This window comes from Cyrtonyx montezumae, unplaced genomic scaffold (genome assembly GCF_038088225.1).
Source record: "Cyrtonyx montezumae isolate F1298 unplaced genomic scaffold, pur_monq_1.0 scaffold_7, whole genome shotgun sequence".
Lineage (NCBI taxonomy): Eukaryota > Metazoa > Chordata > Aves > Galliformes > Odontophoridae > Cyrtonyx > Cyrtonyx montezumae.
In genome coordinates this window covers 11623640-11649738 of record NW_027072078.1, presented here as the reverse complement: position 1 = coordinate 11649738, position 26099 = coordinate 11623640, and the positions used below count along the sequence as shown (strand labels likewise).

The following is a 26099-nucleotide window of genomic DNA, read 5'->3' as shown; positions in this document are numbered from 1 at the left end:
GCATATCCATTGGCAGTTTGAATTAATGAGCCCTTCAAAAACTCAGAACCTCATGAAGGCTGATCTGTATGATATAGAAAGTTTAGTTCAGAAACAACTTGTTTAGAAACAGAATTTCTACTTTTCAGAAATATACCGTTTACAAAGTGGAGATTTCAGAAGCTGAACAGCAAATTTACACCAGGTTAGTGTTTCAGCAGAAGTCCCTTGCAAAGTCAAAGTTAGCTGTATTAAAAGTTACAAATCAAATAATGTGCTTGTAAGTTATATATAAAAAGGCAACAATGCAAGATCTGATTTTCAGTGATCATCATAAGTTTTTCCAGCCCATGGTCAAATCCACATATTCCTCCCTTAAGCTGTTACTGACACTTGCTTATGCTTCATAGATTTGCCTTAGATCATCCACAAGTCTACCACTGCTGCCCATCTTCACAGACCTACGCTGGGATGCGTGTTGCAGCTTCTTCTTCTGCATCAGCTCTGTTGGCATTTATTTCTGCCAGCGTTCGGCCAAACCGGGTCCACTCATCGCTGCGAGGGACTGCAATTTGCTGTGGACAAAGATGACATTACTTAAGCCCACCAATATGCACGAACACAGCTCGTTTTGCACAGCAGAATTTATAAATAACATTCAGAACAGGTTCCGACAGAAGAGTTTACCTTTTTTAGTGCAACTTTTAAAGCAGTCTAAACATCAACAGTGCTAATTAATGCAAGCAGCAGAATTTGAGAGTGGTGTACAGGTACACGCCAGGTACAAGGAACATAAAGCTGTTCATGGTTTCATCTTACTTCACCAGCCAGTGAAATTGCCAGCATTTAGTTTTTGACTGGTGGAGCTGCCATGCTAAAAGGTTATGATGGAGTATGTGAAATAAAGGAAACATTGACTTTCTAATCTAATTCCTCTAATCACTGATAGGGAAAGTTAAAAGCAAGTTGCAAAATACAAGTCAAGTAAACTCAATTGTTCTGTACTGCACTGTGCACAACACATGTAATACGTACCTCTCCCACATCATATATAACTATTTGTCCCTCTGAGTCACCAACAGCAATCTCTCTCCCGGAGTGTGCCCATCTCACATGGTTCAGAGCAGGATTGCCCTCTACAGTAACGCTTGCAGTTGGCACCTGTATTCATTAAACATGTACGAGCATTTCTTTAAGTTGCAGATGACAGAAGACACTTCATTCCTCAGTGCTGTATCAAACAAAATGCTGAACTTTTCAATTTAGGCAGTTTGTGGGTCTCAGATGACTCTCAATGGCTGTACGCTATCAGCAGTGATGTGATTAAAACAACACACTTCCTGCTCCCTGACTGTACCAAAACACACCTGCACTTCTGCCGTGACACAGGAGGCACGTGCCTTGTAGCTCTGTGTCACAGTAAGGAAGAGCCCTGGGACTTCAGGCAGAACCATGGACGTAAGGCAGGGATGAAATCACTGTTTTGGCAGACCAAACCCAGTCCAGAGGCTAGAAGTGGGTAGCTCCAATTTAAAAACCACAGACTGGCATATGCTTCTAGAGAAGCCCTCTTTCTTCTGTATGCAGTTTTGCAAAAGATTTCTAATTGCAGAGTATGTCAGAATTTTCCCTCATCTATCTATTAACAAATTTAGTCTTGGAAAGGTTTATACTATGGGTAAGTTCATAGCTCACACCAGAAAACCTGGAAACTCCATCCTCTAAGTTTAGAGGCCACTTACAATTTAGCTGCAGTTATTACAGCAGTAGCAATACACCACTAAGAACAACAGTGGTGTTTTGGTGGCAGCTTTCTCCAGGCTGCTAAGCTATGGGCTGCCAAGGCCACACTGGGAAAGGTCTGGAAGTCACTTTCACAACATGGGTTGGTATTAAACCAACAGATGTTTTACAGTCTTGTTATGGCTACAATGATTTAATTACTGCTGCCACTCATTATGATCAGCCATTTGAATTACCACTCTACAATCAAAGTATAACATTCATTAGGCAGAAACTACTGGAACTTCAGAATATTAAGTGACAACAAAAATACTTTGGTGGACCCCTGTCACTTTTTTCCAAACGCACAATTTTCCAGCTATATCTGACTGCCAACTTGACTGCCTCACCTCAGTGTCATTGTTGAGATTCCATAGGTCAAGCCTGCCCATCCCATCCACACAGGCAAATAGGGCAGGATGCGTTGGAGACCACATAACATCATAAACATAGTCCGAGTTGTCTTCAAATGAGTAGAGAGGTTTGTTATTCTGAAAGAAAGGAAAACAGAAACAGACATCATGCAACATCCCAAGTCTACAATTCAAATTCTAGGCCTAACAAGTATGGCAAAACACAGAACTTAATCAGTAATGTTACCAGCAATAACTAAAGTGATTCACGTTTTAACTCACTTAAAAAAAATAAATAAAAATAAAAAAGAATTTAAACAAAAGCTTCTGCAGAGAGCAGCCACAAACAAACAGCATTATCAAAGACTCTTCCCAATGCATGAAGCCTTATCTTGGAAGCTACTACAAAGAAATCAGAATCGAGCCAATACTGTAAGAGATTATAAACTTAAGGCATTAAAAATTTTGTAAATCAACAAAATGCTGTCACTGAATTGGCATTATGTTCCGTACTCAGGGAATCAGCACAACCGCAGAAGAGGTAATTCCAGCAATGCAAGCACTGCGTGTGTCAACTGCGAGTCTCTAAATGCAGTTTGAGATGAGTTTTGGTGCTGTTTCCTCGCCCTCCACAAAATTGTAGCAAAACATTTGTCTTATGCATTAAACAAAGTAACTGAATTTAACAATGATTTGTATCTGATTACATTGCAATCACTGCTGATAACAAAAGGATGAACAGAATGGATCAGAAGTACGCAAATGATACACAATCTGAATGCAAAGACATCTTCATGTTGTTAACTAGTTTTGTTCATCAGTTGTCTTCTCTTTGGAGTAAACTAAAATACAAGCACTAGGAATCAACTGGACTACTGCTAGGAACCTAAAGAGCTTCACACAATTTGTCTTCAGTTTACCTAAGTTTCCTGAGTTGAGTAGCTTACATTATAGCACCACCTTGTGTCATGGACTATGAAGAAAACCACTGAACTGTCTATTATAGTTACCTTTGTTGTCCATAGCTTTACTGTCCAGTCAAAAGAAGAGGTGACAAAAAGGTGTGAGAAGTCTACAGGCCCAACTGCTGCATGGCAGTTGATACCTGTGATTGGTCCCTGGTGTCCTTCAAACATCTCACTGATTCCAGCTTTGCTGTTTTAGAATATATAACCAAAGTTAATGTCTCTGAAAACCATACATTTGCAGACAGAGATAGCACTGAAATGCATTTTAAACATAACCTCGAGAAGATTTTGCTGCTTTGAATAGATGTTAGCCCACTGCAAAGGCTTAATCTCAACAGGCTCACTGAAGACCAGGCTTGAATGCTGACTTTAACTTCAACTCTTTTCTGCTCCCCTTAAGTGCCAAAAATAGACCACAGGGAGCAGATACTGATTCAGCAGGTGCCAATCTACTCACGTTTAACTGTATTGTTTTCAAGCAAGAGCTAAAACTTTGAACCATACAAAGAACGAAATCCTGTCTCAAGAACGACCATAAAACTCCCACTGTCTTAAAAGAGGAGCTGCAAGTACCTTGTGGACAGGCATATGGGCTCAGACATAAACCAGTAACAATATATCCCTAATAGTCTTCTATCAGAAGTGATGAAAAAAGAGGGAGGGGGGGAGAGATGGGAAGAATGTTACACAGAAGTGATACAATTTCAGCTATTCTGGAACCAAAAAGCTGTGCAGCAAGGGTGATGTGTATTTGAGATGAAACCTGGACACTCAATTATATTTAAGAAAGCAATTGATAAGATACAGTCAGACAATTTCAAAATAGATTGAACAGCAGGAGAAAAGCTAGCCAATTGAAGATTTGTGCGTGATGTTACTGTACAATTATCTACAGAACCGATACAAAGTTTGGAATGTTCTGCTACAATTCAAATGAATAAAACCTCAGTGACCTGCACTGCCCCCATCACTGCAAACAACTCCTCGCCGTCACAGAGAGCGTAGGACCAGTTCTGTAATCAAACTCCTCCTGGTTTTAATGAAGCTCTTGGAAAATAGCATGCACTGGAATTCAAACACTGCTATTCTGAAGACTGTGAAGAACAAAGACTAAACACGTACTAGAAATAATTTTAGTGACGTGAAGCATACGTGCTCTTACTTCACAACTTCTATTTTTCTGGAATAATTAAAAGCTTTTATTCACCTCCCATGACGGCATGCCGTATAGACTGAGCCTTCCTCACTTCCAACAACAAAGTTGTTGACATCTCCAACAGGGAAGGACATGCAAGTAACAGCCACAGCCTTGGACTGTTTATGAACCAGCTCCATGCTATCCTGTAGTGAAAACATCAGTAACTTGCCTTAAAACATATATAAAAAAGAGACAATAACATTTACAAAGTCATTTAGACTTCTCAACTGTAGGGTTTCTTTTGTTGTTGTTCTACTGATGTAGAATTGTGCAGGAGTAAGAAAATTCTCTCTTGTGCTAACGGTGAATATAATTTTCACAACATTCCACAGGGCAGAAAAGGCATTTTAGCAAATGCCTACGCCAAGCTGAAGTATAATTGTGATCTGTGAAAGTGTTTATTAATTCTTAGATTCATTAAGCTTTTAGAAAGTATTTATCCATTTAGATATTATATATACCCAAACTTATCTTACCTGTGGCTGGGAAAGCATGTCTAGGCTCCAAGAGCATATCTTCCCATCAGTTGAGATACTGATCAAGTTATGAGCGTTCTGGGTCCCGACAACGTTTACACAGTACACCGGGTGCTAAAGATTTTCAAGTAGTGTCAGAAAAAGGAATTACCAATAACAACCAATTCTAGTGCAGTTAATACACTACAAAATATACAATGTCATGGAATGGAAGAGAAAAGGTTGGTCACGGTATGGTACAGAGAATGCTCTCGTTCTTCTGTGATACCATTGGAAAACACAGACATAAACATTTAAACATTATCAATCAAGTGCGCCGGACAGAGTTTCCTGGAGGTTAAATGCATCTTAACAAGAAACAGTCTTTGTAGATATTTCACCCCCTACCGTGTGAGCAGCAGCTGAGAGTGGAGTTCTCTGCACTGGAGTTCTCTTATTGCTGCGATTATCCCATAGCACGATTTGTCCCGAGTATGTGCCACCCACCACCAAATTGGGATGAAATTTTGCAAATGTAGCTGACATTACTGCTGACTGAAAGGAAAAAAAAAAATCAAACACACAAAACCTATCATTCACTGATGCTACATCTAAAACTAAATGAAAACCTGGCCAGTAAGTTCTCTGCTTTGATTTGCTGTGCTATTGCACTGTTCTACCACATGTGGATTCGAGAACATTTTCGGAACACCAATAAGCTCTTAGTTTCACCCTGCACTCAGAACCTCCTGTTCTCCTTTTTCCCACCCATCCGTATACATTTGTATTGCTCCTAGCACGGTTTGTTAGCAAGAGAAGGCCCAGTAAAGCACAAGTTACTGATGTATTGCCACAGTCACTGGTCATTTTTTCATGAACGTACACGTCTCAAACATAATAGAGCTACTTTTGCAATCTGGGCTTTGACAGTAATCTGACAACACTGGACTACATTTTGATTCAGCTACGTAATTTTTCATAAATACAGCATTTTGAAATTAAAGTGGCTATTTCAGGCTTGGGATAATAGAATAAATTTGCAAGATTTTATCTTTCTGCCTTTACTGAGAAACCTCCATTTTTCACTCACAACATGTGTTTCTAGTTTTCATCCTTGCTCCATCTCCTCAGGCCATCTTCATTTTCTTCAGTAAATTAAGCTCTAGTAGTATACAACTCTGCTCAGTCTCCTTACATAGAAACTTTCTTTGTGGTTCAACCATTACAAAAGAAGGTTTTCAGGCTTTCAAGTAAATTAAAGTGAATTCTAAAACATGACTGAAATTTGAACGATATCAGAAATTCTATAACAGAAGAGTGTTTCTACGCTGCGTTCTTCAGCTATCACCATCTGTTTGCAGATACACACAGTTAAAGTGAATGCCAGCCCACTGCAATAATTACACTGACAATCATAAGGAAGGTAGCTGTCCAAGCTCATCAGCATAAAATCTTCAGTCTCACGAGACAGAACCATACCTGGCAGTGAAAGACATACTCCGGAGTAGTTTTCTTGTACTTCATGTTCCACACAAGGGCCACTCCATCAGGCTCATGAGGTGCATCCTCATTGTTGTTGTAAGAGGCAACAAGTAATTCTGGGTACTGAGAAATGAGTGAGAAAGATTCAAAATAAGCAAGGTGATTAGCTAATGGCCCAGACAATACTAGAATCTCTGTTCTGCTGTCAAAACAGGGATTAAAGGAAAACAGGAAAAAATCACCTCGTATAATTGCTGTGAGAAACAGCACCAGTTAAAACTGCAGTTGTTACAAATGTAGCTCGTACAACATTGGTGACGTGCACGTAAAATTCTCACTTCTATCGTAACCTACTTTTATATGTAAAACCCACTGCTTTTAAGTGAGCTCTGTCTTCTAAAGCTAATTTTGCAAAGTAGTGCATAAAGAAGAACTAAATGTGCCGAAGATGTCTAATACAAAGATTTTACTGCTTTTCATGCAAGACAAAGCTTCTGTTTTCTGTTTGCAAACCATGGAGGATTTAAGATCTGTTGTAAAGAACACATTTAGAAATACAGCCAATTTCAATTATACATTCCAGACAGAACTAAAGGAATTTACAAAGATGACCGTATAATGTTAGTGTTTTTTACCTGAGACGACCAGTCCAAACAGCAGACAACACGATGCTTTGACCAACGTTCATCAAAAAACTGCCTATTTAAGGACAGTTTTGCTCCTGCTTGAATCTCCCTGTAAAGGCAATTAGGGAATGTTAATCCCTGACCACTTTTTCAAGTAAAAACATTGCACATTCACGCTAAAGCATTCAGTGGTCACATTACCCTTCTTTGTCTTCTAAGTCTCTTCCACTGTAGTCAAAGAAAATATTGATTTGCTCAGAAAGAGCTCTTTCAACAATCCTTGTAGAGTGGTCAAAGAAACTTAAAAACTCTTCAGAATGCAGAATTTGTTGCTTTTCTTCTTCTGTAAGTTCGTGAGGGGCAGCTAGAAAAGAATTACAAGACTTCTATAATGCATACTTTCACAACTTCTTTCCGAGGAAGTGAAAGAACAAACAAACAGAAGTATTTATGACAATGCACAATGTTGGAAAATTTGTTTCTTAACATCCACATACTTTATAAGCATTAAAACGTAACTCAATTTCAACTCAGTGGAAAGGTTAAGACGTGTTACTTCTCTACAGCACAAAATGCTGAGGTGAACTGTACCTTCCTCCTCCTCTTCCTTTTTGAACGTTTTCACTTCCTCAGGTTCAGCTAACGGTTTTGGTGCAACCGCATCATCATCATCTTCCTCGTCTAAGAAAAAAAGTACAGGGAGACTGTCAATGTTTTCAGAGAGGAACAGTATCATTCTGTAGGAATCTCAACATATAAAAGTGGTATAATTTAGCTTAAAATGGTTCTACGTGGAAGATGCACGTCCCTATATAACATCATCTCAAACACTGTCTGCAGCTGGATTTTAGGAGCACTGAATTTCCTACCTGTATAAACTGAAAAAAAGACATTGAAAATTGGAAAGAACACAAAGTGGAAATCTCTCTTACAAGCATTTATGATTCCACACAAAACCATGTGGTTGATGCATGCTCTGTGTAACATGCTGACACGTTAATGCTGCAGAATAAAGAAAAATCTAACACCTAAAACAGTCGACAGCACAGCTGCTTACGAGGGATCTGAAGCCATCAGTCTAATGGGTCTGCACGTGGCACTAAGATGGCTTACATTAGCTTTCAGGTTGCTATTCCAAGAGGCAAATTTTGCTAAAGACAATAACAACGAGATTACATTTTTTTCTGTCATTCTAAAGGCGAGTCTCATTATCTGTACCACGTTTGGCAATGAGGACTTTATAGCAAAATGTGTTTTCCCTAATTGCAATGAATAACATAAAATGTTAACGTTGGGAGCACTGTCAGGGTTTACAGCATTTTTGCATCGCTGCGTTTCACTCTTTGAATACCGTAAACCAGAAAAGAAGTTTAAATCACTTATTGTTGTGGAATACAGGCTTCCTGGCTTCTCTTCATCCGCTTTCCCCATATAAGCTTCTGAAAAGACCATTTCTATCTGTTAAACAGCTACATCACCTGTCTGTAAGGGGATGGCAGCAGGAGCCTACTGCATGCCTCACCGCAAGCAACGAGGCAGTATTCAACAAGGACTAGGTTGGTTTGTTGCAGCCATCTCTCCAACCCACGTTCAGTTACCTAACAACAACAAAAAATCCACATGCACGCACACAAAACAGAGGAGGAAAAAAAAAAAGAAAGAAAAAAGCGTGGTCAAGGGATGGGAACCAGCTGCCAAGCCACGGTCCCAGCAGCCAGCCAGCTGACTAGATAGCAACAACCAGATGGTACTGCTAGGATTGTCTCTCAGCTATGAGGTGGCAATGGGATGGCACAGCATTTTTCTGCCTGACTGCTTCCAATCATGTCTCTCCCCAATGGCAAGCCTGTGCAATTACCAGCACTCCAGGAGGTCTACAGACAAGCCTTTACCCTGCAAACAAAATACAGCTTGTAGGCCATACCAGCTGCCAAACCACACACATAGTGATAGGTTTAAAGAGGTCTGAAAATCTTTCTAACTCCATAGTATAGGCAATAAAAATATAACTGTACCTGCAGGAAAGAAAGCTTTAAATGACACTGTATAATGCACACAATAATACAAACTCCAACTTAATCAAAATGATAATGACGTATGCCAATCCTACATTACTTGAAATTGAGCGATTTTTACGTTCTGACAAGTTTACAGAACTAGGATAAATGGCATGAATGATTTCAATATATGCTCATACTTTTGAACCAAATGGTGAAGGTTAAAATCTTTCCTTTCAAGGGCCTCAATCAGCCACAAAGGAAAACAGTAATCACTGTCTTTTCAGCCAGCCCAACCGCATTTGTCAGCCCTTTCTCCGTCAATGCAGCCAGAGCAATCAACCTGCCAAACATTCAGAATGGAAAAACAATCTGAAAATACAGGGTATAATGCACCTGCCAGTGAAAATGGCCATTTCAAGAAAAGCTAGTGATCTCAGTGACCCTGCTGAGGAGGCGGTGGTGCAAAGGGGAAAGAACGCGTAAAAGAATTCTTAGTGATCTCCACTCTCTTGCACATTGACACTTCCTTACAAAGCATGCCAATTACAGCTTTTGTGCTACTTAAAAAAAATGAAAGCTTTTTTGGGCAAAATAATCACGCAGAGAAACAGAAAGACACTGCTCCTTTTTAGATGGATTCGCACGTACAGCAGATGAGTAATCTGAAAACTGTACAACTTGCAGCGATTCCACCGCGTGTAATTCTCATCGTAAATCACTATGGGTGTGGACACTAATTAAAAAAAAACATCGTAATATAAGTTAACAGACATTAGTTTGAGAAGAACAAACGCAGGACAATACGTTCATGTTATAGTTACTTCTGTAAGAATCTCTCCCAGCCAATCAGTACAGCAGACTGAAGCGACGCCTCAAATTCACAAGTCTTGTTTGGGGTCACCCTGGATACGTTATTCCAGCTTTGAAAGTCCCAAATTAGGGATTTCAACCCAACCCCCGTTAGCCATACTACACTGATTCTAAGTACCATTTTCAGTGACAGGAGTCAAATTCTTCTCAAATGCAGACGGTCAACCCCTTAGTGCTAAGTGACCTTCTAATCTACATATTTTATTCAAAAGATCATATAGTTGATTGCTCATGCCTTTTAATGTTTGAAACATAAATGGCATATATTATACAGAGATCTAAATTCCTTCATAGTACTTGCACAGCATACAGCCAGCTGATATTACTGCACTGAAATGCAGGATACAGTGCTTATTTTAATATTCCCAAAGTATCAGACATGAAATTGAACATGTCATCTCACTGCGATTTATCTGTAACTACATACATCTTAAAACCTTCTCTTTAAAGAAAGAAAGCAAACTTCCTCGGATCTCGGGGGAAAAAAAAGTTCTTGATCTCATTACCCAACGGTAGGATGCTTGCTCACAAGCACTTACAGTCAAAAAGGAACTACAATGTTGTTGTACATTAGAAGAGCTAAGAAGTTTTTGCTGCAATTACTTCTCTGTTCTCTCACATACCCTGAATTTATTACACAGTTCAGGTACCGATGTTTCCAGGGAATTGGCAAAACAGCAACATATTACCCAGCAAACGCTGAGTATACGATTCCTGCAAAAACTGCATATCTAGTAAGTCAAAGACTCATACGAAACATTGGTATACTGCATTTACCTAATGCTAGCTATAAAAACATGGAGATCTTAAAGGCACTGGCTACCTTCACCCTCGTTATTTTCTACTGACTGTATCTACTGGCACTTCCACCATCAGCTACCACATCAGCTCCCCGTTCAACAAGAACGGCTGCTGAGAGCTAGGGAAGCCACAGGGCTCCAAACACTAGAAACAGGACGCTGCCACATCAACATATTGATTAACATTCATTATGACATGCCAAGTGATTAAGTCCAGGTTTTTTCCTGATGAGAGGCTGGAAATCTTACGTTATCAAGTGAGCAGGAAAGAGTGCGTCAAAGACTGCCGCTTCCACGAGCACAAATTTCTCGTCAATGAACACTAAAAGCAGGTTTAATCAACCACGGGATTTTGCCTTTGAGTTTACATCAAAACTGTGATGTATTTTGGCAAGATGGAAAGAAAAGCAGCTCCGTATATTAGGCTGCACCCAGCGGTAACACTACAGAGTGAAGTTGCAGTTGCCTGAGTAATCTGTTGCTGCAGAGTAGGTTAATCAAAGTTAAATCATCTGTGAAATGGGTGGCTTTTGTTAAGCAGAGTATATCTTCAAATCAGGTTTTCCCACCTATATTGCACTGTACATTTAAGACCCACATAGGGCAATACATGAATACATAAGGCTCTACTACTTCTTCTTAGAATATCAGAACATAAAAACACTATATTCACTGTAACAAGCATCCAAGAGGCCAGTGTTATGCCCCAAATTGTTATTAGTGTGCTCAAGCAGGAATTAAAATGACAGAAGTACTCAATATCTTCATTCTTAAACAAAATTCTCAAATTCCTCAAGAAGTTAAGTTAATGGAGCAATGCTGTCTGCAGGCAGTGGTGACTGCATATGCACTGCATCATACAGTGACACTAAACAAAGATCCTGTTTGCTGGGAAAAGCCTTGACAGAGAGGCAAGCAGAAGTGTATTCAACCATACAGCTATCTTTCCTTGGGTTAACCACTTCAGGGACTCGGAATCACGCATCTCTTTATTGGCTGCACTGGTGATTAATTTCTTCACACAGAAATTTCAACAGTATCTTAGCAAATCAAAAAGCAGGAGATCAGATAGGAAGGTATAGAGCCCTGCAGCAAGAACAACAGATAATAATGTCTGCACCAATGATTACTGCACTCGGTAGCCAACACAAACCTGCAAAACATGAGGATATATTCCAGAGTACACAAACTGCATCTCTGCTGCTGAAACTGTTTCTCCTGCTGTCTTCCAGAAAGAAATGATGTACAAAAGGAATACAATTTCTAATTTTCAGAGAGTAGATCCAAAAGCCTGCTGCCTGATAGAGCGTGCCAAGCAGAGGCCAAATAATAGCTCTAACAGCCAGTTGACCACACTAACTGAAAAGCACATCCACCAAAATTGGACTGTGAGAGAAGCAGGCAGGAGCGTTACACGCAGCATCACGGGAAGTGGAAATGGAACTAGGCAGCAGAAATAGGGATGACAGAAGGAGGATGCTGGGGAATGGAGCAGCGTAACAGTATGTTCATGTTATGATGGTGACAAAAATGACTGAAGTGGCAGTAATGCCACAGAGACCTAGATGTTAAGGCTTATTAGTTAGGAGATAAGGGAGAGGGCACAGCACTTAACAAGCCACAGTGAATGTATTTGGTCCCTAATCCAAAAACAAGTCATCATTACTGTGCTACAGAATGACAAAAAACAAAAAACAGAAACACAGCAAGTGAGGAGGGAGAAAAGGATAACTGCACTGTCTCTGCTGCATTCCTTGGAACAGCAAACCACTTCACGATTATATTTTCTTTCTTTTAAATGATAAATGCAGCTGCTATATAGCCTCAGTATTCTCATGCCACTATTAAAAAATCAGGAAAAAAGAGCAAAGCTTTGAAAAAATTGAAATGCTGAAGTAAGTCATGTTTAGATTTTCATCAAAACAAGGTTTTGAGCACTAAGATCTCTACCTCAACACTAGTTCTGTGTTTCTCTTCTATGTCATTAGTGAAAGACTTGTATAAAATGAAGCCAGAGGAAAAAGGAGCTATGAGTTCTAGTCTTTGTATAAGAAATCCATAAAACAAATACTGTACATTTACCTTCTAGGTCTACTTTGGACTTGGACATCCTCCTACAAGAACTACAAAAAATGCTTATTAACTTCAACTTGAGGAAACTGAATATTCTGTACAGTACAGTACAGTGACAAATCCTGTAGCAGAAAACTTCCTACTCTAAAGAAAACTAAATCTCTAATCTTAAACTGAAATTGATTTCTAGGAAAGGTCTTGATTTTATTATCTCACAAGGATATAGAAAAAAAGACATCTTCCAAAGACAAGCATTTTCTCAAACGCTTTACAGTCATAATAAGGCAATGTACTTGTACTTAAACTCTTTGCATAAAGAGGCAGTAGAGCCACTAGCACTGAGATCACATTCTAGCTCCACCACCATGTGCTGCCCGCAATCTTGTCACACTTTCACATCAAGTGGGGAGGATCACTGGTTGATCAACTGCAACTGGCTGCAGCTGATAATGGGGAGAGTTACTCCATATTTAATATTGCCTAGGATGGTACAGCATGTCTGTATTACACAGATGCCCAATCACAAACTTAGTCTATACCTCCCTTCTCTAACTAGAAGCACATGGGAACTTTTCTGGTTTAGATTCTGGAACAACAGAATGTTGTCCATTCTCAACTTCTGAGATGAGTGATTAGTTTTCATACTTAATTAGTTTTCACCTACTTCCTGTTTGTCTAATTTTAGCTTGAATGTTTCTTCATTCAGGTCACAAACTGAAGTATGTAAACACCAGAGGCACACAGAAGCAATGCTGAAGCTGAGGGTAGGAGCAGTACTTTGCTATTAATGTAAACTCCAGTAACTTTCTTGCATGTGAGAAACAGGCTGTTGCATGCTCCAGTTTGGAAGGTCTTGAAGAGAAAAAGCTTTCTACATCTGCAGCTACTACAGGCACTGTAGCAAAAACTAATATATAACTAGACAGAAATTCAGCTAAACTTTTCCTTCTGTGGAGCAAACATCTTGAAAAATTAAGAAATGGAACAAACAGGATTGTTATTATGCAGCATCAGTGTCAGCACAGCACACCCTACAGCACAAAAGGACCGAAACGTAACAGGATTGCAAAGCATATCTAATGAAAATGCTTCCATCATCCTTTGGACAAAAGCATGGCTCTGACAGCATTTTAAAGTTTCAAGATATAATAACTAAGAGAGGTTCTTTCCATTTTATCGATATGCTGTTAGAGAAAAAACATACCTGCTGTCATTCTGACTCGCTCAGTTTGTTGTAAGGATACAAAGCCTCCAAGAAACTTGTGGGGGAGTTCCCAATCCAAAATATATCCCACTTTCATTTACTGGTTGACAGCTACTTAAGAAACTGAATGCTTAAACTTACACTGAGCGATAAATTGGCACATATTATCACTAAGAGTAATGTTACAATTAAACAAAATGTAGAATGTCAGTAACACTCCTAGGGTGCACCTATAAATATTTAACAGTAGAATTTATACGAATTATATCACATATCAACAGTCATTCTACCCCAAAACTGTTGGCTCTAATTCAGCCAATCACCATCACTAAAATAAAATAAAAGAAAAAAAACATTTGTTTGCACTCAGTTAACATTCACCTTCCTTTGGCTGAGTCATAACGGGTGTTTGTGTCTCCTTTGTATATGTAACAATTTCCCGAGGAGGAAAGTCAACTTGTGTGATTTTGGCCATTCCAAGTTTAACAGGTCCACGTCTACATAAAATTAATAGAAACATCAGGAAAAAAAGAGAGTTAATTTCATGAATCACTTTGTATTCTGTCTACAGTAATACTCAAATCATCAAATCACAGCATAGCTTTGTGAAACTTAAGACCAGCAGAAACTTAGCCCTGAAAAAGTCACAAAATTACAATCAATACTTCAATCACTATTACTTAAATCACCTATATCCACATCTAAGACAAAAAGAAAGCTGTGCCAATATATCATTTAATCCAGATACGTGTATATCACTTTAAAGTTTTGCTCTTTGCAGCTACGTTCAGTACTGTTACATATGTGAAATATCCACATTTTCAGTGGGACAGATCTGCCCACATAAGCTGTATTTGTAAGGAAATAGTTTTGGGACTTCAAAACTTAATCAAACCAGTTTAATTACTCTGAATTAAAAAGCATTTCCTAGCTTATTCCTTTGCTATCCTTTTTATTTAGCTCTGAGATGCTATTTAGAACTCAGAAATGTAGACCTGAAGCTCACACACTGACAAGTGATTTATCCATAATGCAGTACTCCAGTGTACGACACTGGAAAGCTCCAAGTATTCTGCCTTTAGCTTATGAAACGTGTTGTAAATGTGAGAACTGCCAGGATCAAATTACAGTGCAAAATGTATTTCCCAAACTAACAAAATATTAGTCTTTGTGACATGCTATACTAGCTAATTATCACATGTACAGCAGTAATACTCAATTTCTTTTTTAAGTACCTAAAATATGAAGCAAAATTTCCTCTTATTTTCTAAGATAGAAGTGGAAAGAAAAAAAAGGAAAAGCTTTCGGTGTGCAGAATCGTAACTCAGAGCATGATAACAGTTTAAAGTGATTATAATGAGTTACAGCTTTTATAAACATACTTGCCATTGATGCATGTCACAAGAAAAGATGGGAGCCATTCTATTTTTAAATACATAGCTACTCTAAGCATTTTAAAGACATTACTGTGAAGTTCAATCTTGCCAAAGGAAAACATTAGTAAGAAATCTCTATTATTAGGAACAAGTATGTTACACTAAATAAGACCAAAATTTCCCATTTTGAGCCAGCTGCACTACATCTAAGGACACGAAACTTCTCTAACTCCCAGAACAGTTTCCTAACAGTAACTCAAAGTCAGGAAAAAAAGAAAATAAACCAACAACAAAAAAAAAAAAAGCAAGCTCTTATTCTCATTGCAAGTATATGAAAGAGGGAATATAAGAAATCTATGCAATACCCCAGATCGGAATCAGAGTGGAGCTGAAGAACTGATGGATCAGTATCCCAGTGCAGCGTCCTGATACCACAGGTTGAACAAATCATGCAGCATTAGCAAAAAACGCCATAGATTAGTGAAGCAAATACACACTACGAAATCCTAGAGTTACAGTAAGCTTCTAGTTATTTCATTGTACACAAGAAACAAAGCAATGTAACATCAGTTAAGAGAAATGCAGCAAATTTTCAGCGCAACGATACATGCAGTCAATACAAAAGTTAAAAAGCAAACACAGAACCCAGAGCTATTAGAAAAGAATTAAATTCTTCTTTAGACTGATAGTTAAAGATCTGCAAATGTAGCTGTTATAACACATTTTATGAGATATCTAAAAGTGACAAGAACCACTAGGAACTTCCTAAGTCTGTTCAGATCTGTCCATGTCATAAGATGACAGATTTGTTAATATAATGCAATCTTGCCCAGAGCAGTAAATATGTTGAGGAAATGGTCATACTGGTAAAGGAAATGAGTCAGCACACAAACCTTTTGGTAGAAAGGCAAAAACACATTTCCACTGGGAAAGAGAACTGCTAGAGTTTCCAAGATGTGACACTGCAGTAATTATGGGTTAAGCACTGCCTTAGGCCTATAAGTGTCATCTGTGTTACAGCCAACTCCACTGAAGACATTTAAATCTTGTGGAAATAGCTGAATTAATATTAGCAATGCATAACAAAGTCCTGTTCTATAACGAACAGAACTGATCCACTTTGAGTCACTTTCATATCAAAAGAAATATGAAGTGAGAACTAGATCTTCCCTTCCCCTTCATATTTTCATTTTGTCTACCTCCTGCTCTCAGGTTTAGGCAGAGTTTAATAACAAGCACATAAGAGATTAACAGATACACATGGATTTCTGAAGATTTTAGATGCTATATATGTATTTTTAAAATCATGTTCTATAGCAAATAAAAAAACAGAGAACATGTTATTTTACTATGGCAAGCCAATAAAAGGTAAATTTCCATTTCCATCCCATGCACGGTAGTGTCTTATAAAACAAGTGCAGAAATCCAAAAGACAAAGGTGATTGACAAAATTTATAAGCAAGGTAATGAACACTCAAAATTGTGAGTGCTCCATCTATTACTTTGTTCTTGTTGAAAGAATCTATTAGTTTAACTAGTTATTCATCTGAAAATAATAACTACAAATCCACTGTACTCATATTTACAAAATCATTCTACATAACTTACAGTACATTCATTGCCACAGCTTAAAATGTGAATCTCTAAAAGCCTGATGTATGTTTTGTGCACAAAGTTAATTATTTTGAGCCTGCTCATTCTTTATGCACCTACTATTTTTCTTGATGAAATAGACTTGAGCTTGGACTTCATTTTGGTGCCCGAGACATCAGGCTGAAGATGGTTTGCACACATTCAATCATGCCACAGACACAGAAAAGAAAACTGCCTGTAGTTAAGAGTTGCTCTTACTGAGGTTACCCTCCTGCTTTTCAAAGCTTATTTAAAAAGAAAAAAAAGATAAAATTGTAATTTAAAAATATATAAAACAAAAAACACTTGCAATAGCTCTTCAGTACTATCAGGGATAGCCTGCCTTACTTGCCTTCTAAATAGTTAGAAATACAACTACTATGGCACTTGTTTTTTTCCTCTCAGAAATATTAAAAAAAAAAAAATCATTCAGAGAGACAACAAACATATTATCCATTCATCACAACGGTATAAAATATTGTTTCTTTTGTATTCCAGAAGTTTGTTTCACCTGAAATGAATTCATATATCAAATCATCATTTATTTTCTCTTCCAGACAGTGAATTTAAACATAAAGTGACAATTTGGTAACCAGTAATAACAGATTTGAAATAACTGAAGACTTGCTTGTAGCTCAGTTGAAGAACAACGCTACAGATTCTTCAGTTTTGTGACAAGTGATTTCCGATTGCGCTGTGAATAAGCTATGCTCAAATCTGCACCTCAGCATTTACAAAAAGTTGAGGTTCATATCCACTGCCTGTTGGACTCCTCTATGCCCACACTGACTTACTGGCTCCTGCTCAGAACTAAGCAACTTGTAAACCTTTGTGTAGCTCATTAAAATCTTGACTATTTTCAGGCTAAGATGGCATACAGTGATGTACATGTAATCCACACGTATACAAGGATTTACTACAGTCTTTTCAAAAGATGTTTCGAAGTGGTTTAACTATCCAGTCCTTCCCCAAAGCAGACACTCACATAAGCACAAAAATAATTTGTGATAGCTGTGCTTTAACTAAACTTCATCCACAATATATATTCAGGAAATAAAACTATTTGAGTCATGATTTTGTGAAAAAGAAAACGTAAGATGTCAGTATAAATGGGCAAACATTGCTCTCATTCACAGTCTGGGCCTGAGAAACAGTCAGAAATATCCTCTGGAAATACAGTTTCCCATCTTTTCAGCCATAAATTGCCACTCTGAATTCATAGTTTAACCAAAATATTTGACAACATAGCAGTTCTCAATTGGTTATGCATAAAACATTCCTCAAAGGGATAGAAGATGTACTGGAACTGAAGAAAAAAACCATGGCTGTACTAATGCTATGCTTTGGTCAAAAGACAGAGATTACGAGCAGTGCTATCAAGTTCTAAGGATGGCTACAAGGTGAAGAACTTGAGAAATACATTTCTGAGTATTTAAAACAAAAAAAAAAAACCAAAACAACACAACAACCAAAACTAGAAGCAAGGCAAAGTTTGTCGATAGCACTTTTATTAGACCAAATAGAATGGAGGGAAGGAGACTAGAAAGCTGGGTAGAGCTCACAAGTTTGACCCCTTAGCTGTTTTCCTGAGATACTCGTGCTTACAAGAACATTACCACGAGACATTTGGTCTCTTTAAAGTTTAAGCTTTAAAGTCACAAGTTTAAAAAGCTCTAAACTTATGTCAGCAACCTGTACATGTAGCATTTCAAATTTTTAAGTAAAGCCCTGCTGTAAGGTACCCACTGCTCACAGATTCAATATAATCGCAGTCATATTCAAATAATGAACCTCGATTTCTCAAGTTAAATTATTCTGAATGTAAGCATTAAGCAAAAGAACAACAAAAGAACAAGCAAGGTGACGTACCTAGATCCAACTGCGCCATCACCGGAGTCCTGGCTCCCAGCCTCGCTTGGCGTACTCACGGATTTGGAAGATGGTGAAGTAGGAGGTGGGACTAAATAGTGAAACAGACAGGTATCCGCTGTTACTACTCGCAGAGGTTGCACAGCTTAGGATGTTTTCAAATTAATTCAACATGAAGTATTAAAACAAAAAAAAAAGTGATGGCAAACAAAAACATACATGGATGAAAATGAATAGTAGAAAGAGAGGGGAAAAGACAATGTTAACATTTCATGCTGGATTTCATGCAGTTGTTTGGTATTTATGCATCTAGTGCATACAAGAAGACATGGAGGGAAAGACGTTAAAAAAAAGGAAGGAAAATAAATTCTTAAAATCTGGACTTTTAACAAACAGCAGCATCAGCTTTCAGAGGGTAATTTCCAACAAATCACGATGCTTACACAAAAAAGAAAGATGCCTGTTAACGTGGCTTTGATATCAATGTCTAATTTTTCAGACAACTGAAGATATTTAGCTAGTAACTTCGTTTCAAATCATATCACTACAGAATTGTGGTCCAAAAAAAGTGGCTTTGCCATGGAGCATATTTTTGCTTTGGCTGCAACCAAATTAATGTAACTTCAGTGCATTATGGTGATGTTTGTTAATTGTGCACTTTAGGAGGGAATCTTCATGCTTTCCTTCTTTTCACATGACAAGCAGCCTTGTAGTGATACAACACAACTTGCTGATAAAGGCCAGCTCATTTCCATCACTCAGATGAAGGCTGCAATTGCATTTTAAGAAGCAACATGGTTTTTATTTTTGGAAATGATACATAACAAATGATTACCATGCAATCATGCAATTTAAGCAAGACAAAGCTACTTCAAAACACTGTTCAACTTCTCTTTTAGAAAATGATTTTTTTTTAGCAAACAAACTTATTAATGAACCTTAAATTTATGCTTAAGAATCAGGATGTGCACTGAAGTGCATTGAAGTTTCTTTCATACTTTACTTTTCAGTAACGTGAAACATTCACTGCACAGAGTCACTCCTTAGCAACACCAAAGAAGAAACTCCAAGTGACTGAAGACAAATTAGAGCCATTAATTGGTATCCATTGTGTCAGGGTGAGTACCAAGTTGGAATTTGGAATTTAGGCACGCAACATTTCAGGAGAATATCCTGAATTCTGAAGAGTGCTTCCATCCTATCCCAAAACAAAGATGTGGTTCTGGTTGACAAAAATTCCATCCTGAACTTGAAGAATGCCAATATTTTGACTGTTTTTAATTAACGGACTTGATTTATTAAAATCGCACTCATACAAGGGGACTTCCATATACATCTAAAACATTATTCACGAATACATAAGTGTATATGCATGTGTATGAAGTTTTTGTGCTCTGCAACTCACCATCACCATCTACTGAAGAGTTTACACTAAAAGATATCTGTAGGCCTGTACATTCCTATATTTCTGTGCATTACTGGAAACAGCGTTGTTTTAATGTCCATCTCATAACTGAACAGGCGAAATCAGCAACTTATCTCGTCATTTAAAGCTCTGCACGGCTCTATCCCGGGGTAAGCACGGCCAAAAAAATTCAGCAGTTTCGTTTGATGCTGCAGTGCCCTCTGGTGGACCAAGTAAAAGTCCACCCATTGCAAAATAAGAGCACCAACCTGAAAGTTACTTTTCATTCACAAATATGTGGTACCTTATATAAAGGGTAAGTATGCTTTTGATCTCTATCATACACTAAGGCCCCTTTTTCTTTAAGGAAGCCACCTCGTGTTGGCAGTTACCAGGAGAGTAACTGCCTTAGGAGTTTTTAAAATAATTTTCTATGTAAGAACCTAATTTCCAATTCCCACCTACACTGTCAGCAGGATCTCACACTAACTGTACAACAAGCTGGTCAGATGGGTGATAGCTTCAGTTCAGGTGCATCACCAGTGTGCTGTCATGCCACGCCAGTGCCCGGCCTGCACCCAGATCATGCCTCAGCCAGGACTGAGAGGTACCCAGCAGACATTGTATCTTGATTCAGAGATCTTGAAAGCATGAGACTAAATTCTCCAAGTATTCATGTGCATGCAAGGGTGCAGTTAAGAAGGAGTACAACAGAATCACACGTTAAAATTAATGTTGTGGATGTGGCTGCGGGAGCAACTATCACATTGCTTGCCTTGCTTTTATAACGTGTGAGGACTGTCCAAAAACAATTATGAAGATATAATCACACAGACCATAGCCATAACCAAAGTCAGTCAGGTATTTAATGTAAGGAAAAATAAGGAAGTAAAGGGTGCAGCAAGAAAATGAGCCAGTGCCACAAGAAAATATCAGAATTAAAGATTAAGCATTATGGAAAGGGAAAAACAAACACACAAAAAAGAACAGAAAAATAATGTGCAAGAAGAATAGGAAAGCAGAATAATTATGTGATATTATGTTATTACATATATTATAATATATATTATATTGTCCAAAACACTCCAAATAATCTACTGAGCTGAAAATGTTTATTTTACGGATATTACTACTGATATGTACTGAAGCAATACATAACTGCCACAAATACTAACAACAATTAAAACATTTATCTTGTAAAATACTATTAATATTCTTACCGACAGGAGACTCTGGTGTCAAGCCCATACTCTGAAGTAATGCTTCAGCTTCTCTTCTCTTCTTTTCAAGGTCAGATTCTTCTTGTACAGGAAGAACATCCTTCTTCTGATCAGTCTAGAAATCATTCAGTCATTGTGTTATAGCATTTAAAAGGCATTAAGAACAGTTTCATTTTGTTTCTGAGATCTAACCACCGTGCTTTCTGTGCTACTTAAACCTATCATCAGACACACTAGACACCTCACTAATAATTCTGATGGATCTTCTGTAGCTTTAGTACTGTCTTCAAGTCACCTTTTTTAAGTTTCTTTATTAGTCTTGTTGAAGTACTTTTATTATCTGCTAGATTTCACACATATAAAAAAGCCATAAAAATGGTACCCTTACTCACATGTAGTTTAGAAATAACACAAGCTCTTCAGTGAAAGATGTTGAACTCTCCATCTTTTCCTAATTTCATTTAACTGCTCATACAACTACAGAAACTTAATTCCTAGCTTAAGGTATCCACAAGTCAGTCACTGGCAAATATTTTTGTAAATATCAATTAATTATAGAAATGCCAGACTTCAATGGAAGAAACAAAACCCAGACCCACTTATGATAATCGTACAGTGTGATGAAAGATTTCTCCTATGACTTTATATTATTCCTTTGATCTACTTTACATCTTTGAAAAAAGCCTTTTCCAAACTTAAGAGCAAGGCCCCAACTGATAAGCACTTGTATCACATGTGAAATTGCAAGCACAGGCAGTACAGAATTACATCATCATCGGAGCACAAGTGTAGGATTTCCCTGAATCATTTTGCTGGCAGATGCTCAGGTTTCAATCATACACTAATTGAGAACACCTCCAAGATCATAAGTAAAAGAGAGGACATCATGAAGAGGTGACACAGCACACCAAAGCACTCCAGCAGACATTCTGTTTGTGATGTATAATTCCCTTTCAGGAGAAATTTAGTAATGCATCACAGATTGTCACATACTTTAGCAGAATGAAAAGCAGAACACAGTTAACAAATCGAGCACAACAAACAAGTAGCATTTGTGTCCCAAACGTTACTCTGACTTGAACATTAGGTTAAATACGAGTCGGTGAGCACTGTGTTTGTATGGCAATGAAACTGACAGTCAGTTCATACAGACGTCTCTGAAACTGCATTTTGGAAGGCAGTTCTCTAAATCGCACCATCACAAATCATTAAATAGAGCTTCTGAGCAAACACTTCAGCTACTCCTCACAGCAATTTCATTAATGATGTCCCACGCACAGAAGACTACAGTCCTTGTTTCTGAACACTCAGGTGTTTTCAAAATCTACCTTACCGTATGGGTAATTCTAAAAATCAGTACATTTTTGTTCTTCTCAATAAAAGAAAGCACTACGCTTGCATGAATCATTAAATAGACATTTCCTAAACAACATGTAGCAAATGACTAAGTGGACCTGTGCTTTTTAGGTAGGTTACGTATACTTGGGGCAAGTGACATAAGCAAACAGTCAAGATCCAAAGAGAAAACAGTTTCTTACTTCTTTTTTCTTTCTTTCTTCCTCCTTTCTTTTCTTCTCCTCTCTGATCTGAGCCAATCGCTGCTTCTTGCGTTCCAACTCCGCTTTCAGTTCACTCTTGTCAGACATGACTGGAACACTGATCAACACAGAATCAATTTCAAGAGGTTTTGTTTGGTTAAGATTGCATATTCACAGGAAGACTGCTGTCGTTAATGTAACTATGCTACAGACAAAACAGTGAAAAGTCCTGAAATCATAACTGAAGTTACATTCCTATTTTCACACTTTGCAGATTTTCACTGCTAAAATGATAGGTTTAAACAGATAGAAGGATGACACGGTGACAGCACCTTTTCCTAATGAATTTCTGTAGCTTTCAAGAGGCATTAGTTTGAATGATACAGGGAAATATGAAGATGGGGTTATATGAAGTTACACAGAATTCCATACAGCCCCAGAGCCAGCTGTGGTATTTACACACAGCAAACAGTAAGAAGGGTGATTGCACACGTTTTTACTTTTCACTGCACTTGAGCACTGACATTTTATAACCTAGCAGGATGAAAGAAGTGTATCCTGCTAGATGTGCTCGCAGGAGCCAAAATACCAACCTAATAAAAGATTTAGTAGGATAACTGCAAATGCAAGGCAAAGTATGTACTGGAGGGACGGCCAAACCACCCCGTGAAGTATGTGCAATGCTGATCTTTTTGTCTTTCATTTACAGATCTTGTGTATGCCGCTAAGAAATGGGCGGGGCTTTCAATGACAGAAATTCTACCTTAGAATTGTTACGTTAAGTAATCTGATTAAGCAAACAAAAGCACACAAAACTGGGAACCCTTCAGGAGGCGACAATTCAGAGGACGGGCTGAAGAAGCCGTGTGAGTAGGCAGGGCCGACAGCACCTTCATTTTCCTGCTCAGCGATCCCACGCCAGTAACCAAAGTGCAGGAGTGGCTCCGGCACGGCGGGGCGACAAGCATCAGCGACACAACCATCCGCACGCGCACAACGAGAATCCCAAGCGTTCGCATACACAGCTAAGGGCCGAACCCCAGTGCACGTCAGCAGCTTTTCAGCCGCGTCCTGCTCCAGCATTTAAGCACTAACAGCGTCATAACAATACACCTCCGGCGCCGCGCAACCTCCGCACGGCGGCCCCCACCCAACGCTGTCCCGGGGCCGCGTTCCGCTCCCAGGCCTCATTCGCGGCCCTCAGCTCGGCCCAGCGCCCGCTCCACAAAGAAGCTGACAGGCGGCGGCCTACGGCGGGCGCGGGGACTTACGGCAGCTGCGGGACGACGCAGACGCTGCGACGCGACCGGGAGCGATCGGAAGAGCTCACTCGGGAACGGAACGCGAGAGGGCGGGGCCGCTTCCGGCAGCCTCAACGCCGCGCCCCTTCAGCGCAGCGCGGCGACGCGGCTCCGATAGTGACATCGCTCCGCACGCGGCGCGTCAGCGGGGCCGGGCGGGCGGAGAGCACGATGGGAGATGCAGTGCTGAGGGGGTGAGCGGGCGGAGCGGCTCGCGGATCCTGGCAGGCGGCTGTGAGGTGAGCTATCTGTAGGACTGAGGAAGCAGGAGCTTTTAAGGGCTTAATGTGCTGGGTCTGGGGTGAACACGGCCTAGCAAAGACCTCAGCACATGCCCTAGCCTAACAGTGTCCCCTGGCAAACAGAATTAGCGTATTACTGAGCAGATATTTTGATACCTGCAAAGAAATGAGAAGCGTTAATTTGGTCCGTGCTGCAGGCAGGCAGGAATGTGTACTAAATACAGGAAGTCACCAGTCAATTCAGAAGAGCCTCTGCCTGTGTCTTTTGGAGAACATAGCTTCCATGCTGCCTGAATTAGGAGAAGGGTGGACAGCAAAGGCGAGTGGGCCATCGATATGCCTTGTCACCCTGCTGGGCTGCCAGGGAGCAGCGCTGATCTGCTGCAGAGCATGAGCTCGAAAGCTGTGCTGGAGAGTGGTTCCTTCCTAAGTAACTGCCGTCGCTGTGATGGCCTCTAGCAGTATAAGAGACTGGGAGAAGGCAGCTGGTCTACCTTCCATTGAGAAAATCAGGCTCCATTTTAATTTTCTCCATCTTACAGACTCCATGGGCTTAGAATAATCAGGAAGATCTCATCCCATAATGTAAAAATATAACTTTTCTATTATCATTACGGTACTCTGTGCTTTTCCCTCAGAAAAGTGCAGCACCATTAATATAGGTTTCTCTCTGCCCTTCTCCCCCATCTCCTATTCCTTCTAGAGGGACATATTTTGCTCCTGTTGTGTCTGAATAAGGTGATGGTGAATGATGGGTTCTTTCTAAGATGTGAACGCTTTTGCAATCTGATAACCTTTGGCACAAAACACATACATGAGTGAATGGTCCAGCACTTAAGAGTGATTCACTACTAAGCATTATAGAAAATAGGTTTACCAGCCAAAAAATTTCAAGGCAAGTTTTCTTCCTTTAGTGTGGTATGTGTACGGTGCTCTCATTTTTTTTCTATTATGTGGTTAAGAAGAGAGGAGATAATGAGAGCTTCTTAAGGGATCCTATAATGCACCAACACCTGCACTAGTTCTAATGGTTTTAAGAGAGAGTATGAAAACTGCCAAGAGATCAGCCACAATGAACTATTTTTGGATGTGTTGTACACCAGGCTCTATTCTACCCGCAGTTTGTACGCTGTATTCCCGTTAACATTTACAAGAGTTTGGTGTGTTCATCAGAGTGAGAGTACGCTCGTGTATTTGTTAAGGTGATAACAGAGTTCTTTTTGTAAGTATTGCATTAGTGTCATTAACCAAAACAATAATAGCATAAATGAAAAGAGAGTAAGCATTCACTTCTTCTCAGGGACTTTTTAAAACCTTTAAGAATACAATTGTTTCTCTTAATGTACAGAACATACGTTATATAATCTGAAAAGGCACACTGAAATACTTAAATTTACAAAAAAATGATGCAGTTCTCATCCTTTAATGTCAAAATACCTAATTCTAGAAACGTGTAATAATTCATTATCTACAGATAAAGTCAGAAAGGTAAAAAGACTAGGTAACGAGACCACAGGGCGTAGAATTCTGAGTTACAAGCTTCTGAGATGTCTTCTTCAGTAACTGGTGTTGAAAAAAAAGTAACTTATAGTTAACTTTTCACAGCATCACATTCATTTGGGGATGAGCTGAGTAACTCACTGGCAGCAGTGTTGGTGCCGCAGAGTGTTTACTGCTAATAGCAATGCAAATAGGGTTTGTTGTTTTTTAGGGGTCTTTAAAAGCA

The 26099-nt window shown here is 39.0% G+C and overlaps 1 protein-coding gene across 2 annotated transcripts; it reads right to left on the bottom strand.

Moving 5' to 3' along the window:
* On the bottom strand, positions 1-24245 carry DYNC1I2 (dynein cytoplasmic 1 intermediate chain 2). Of its 2 annotated transcripts, XM_065751114.1 has the most exons (17): positions 24102-24245; positions 22831-22948; positions 21293-21407; positions 18668-18758; positions 15532-15591; positions 14172-14287; positions 7435-7524; positions 7045-7207; positions 6853-6952; positions 6215-6340; positions 5144-5290; positions 4757-4870; positions 4290-4423; positions 3125-3269; positions 2112-2252; positions 1015-1140; positions 1-554 (listed from the first exon to the last, which is right to left on the bottom strand). In XM_065751114.1, exons 2-17 carry the CDS (start codon positions 22936-22938, stop codon positions 441-443), a joined length of 1890 nt encoding a protein of 629 aa, XP_065607186.1. In that variant the 5' UTR covers positions 22939-22948; positions 24102-24245; the 3' UTR covers positions 1-440. The 2 variants fall into 2 exon arrangements, with proteins under 2 accessions (XP_065607186.1, XP_065607185.1); XM_065751113.1 differs by lacking the exon at positions 15532-15591 and having other exon boundaries at positions 24102-24243.
* Positions 24246-26099: the final 1854 nt, after the last annotated feature.

Coding starts and splice junctions, on each gene's coding strand:
- DYNC1I2 (XM_065751114.1), bottom strand. CDS start 22,938: ATGTCTGACAAGAGTGAACTGAAAGCGGAGTTGGAACGCAAGAAGCAG. Junction 7,525..14,171: donor TATGACTCAGCCAAAGGAAG/GTGAATGTTAAC, acceptor TTTTTTTCTTAG/ACGAGGAAGATGATGATGAT. Junction 555..1,014: donor TTATATATGATGTGGGAGAG/GTACGTATTACA, acceptor CTTTGTCCACAG/CAAATTGCAGTCCCTCGCAG.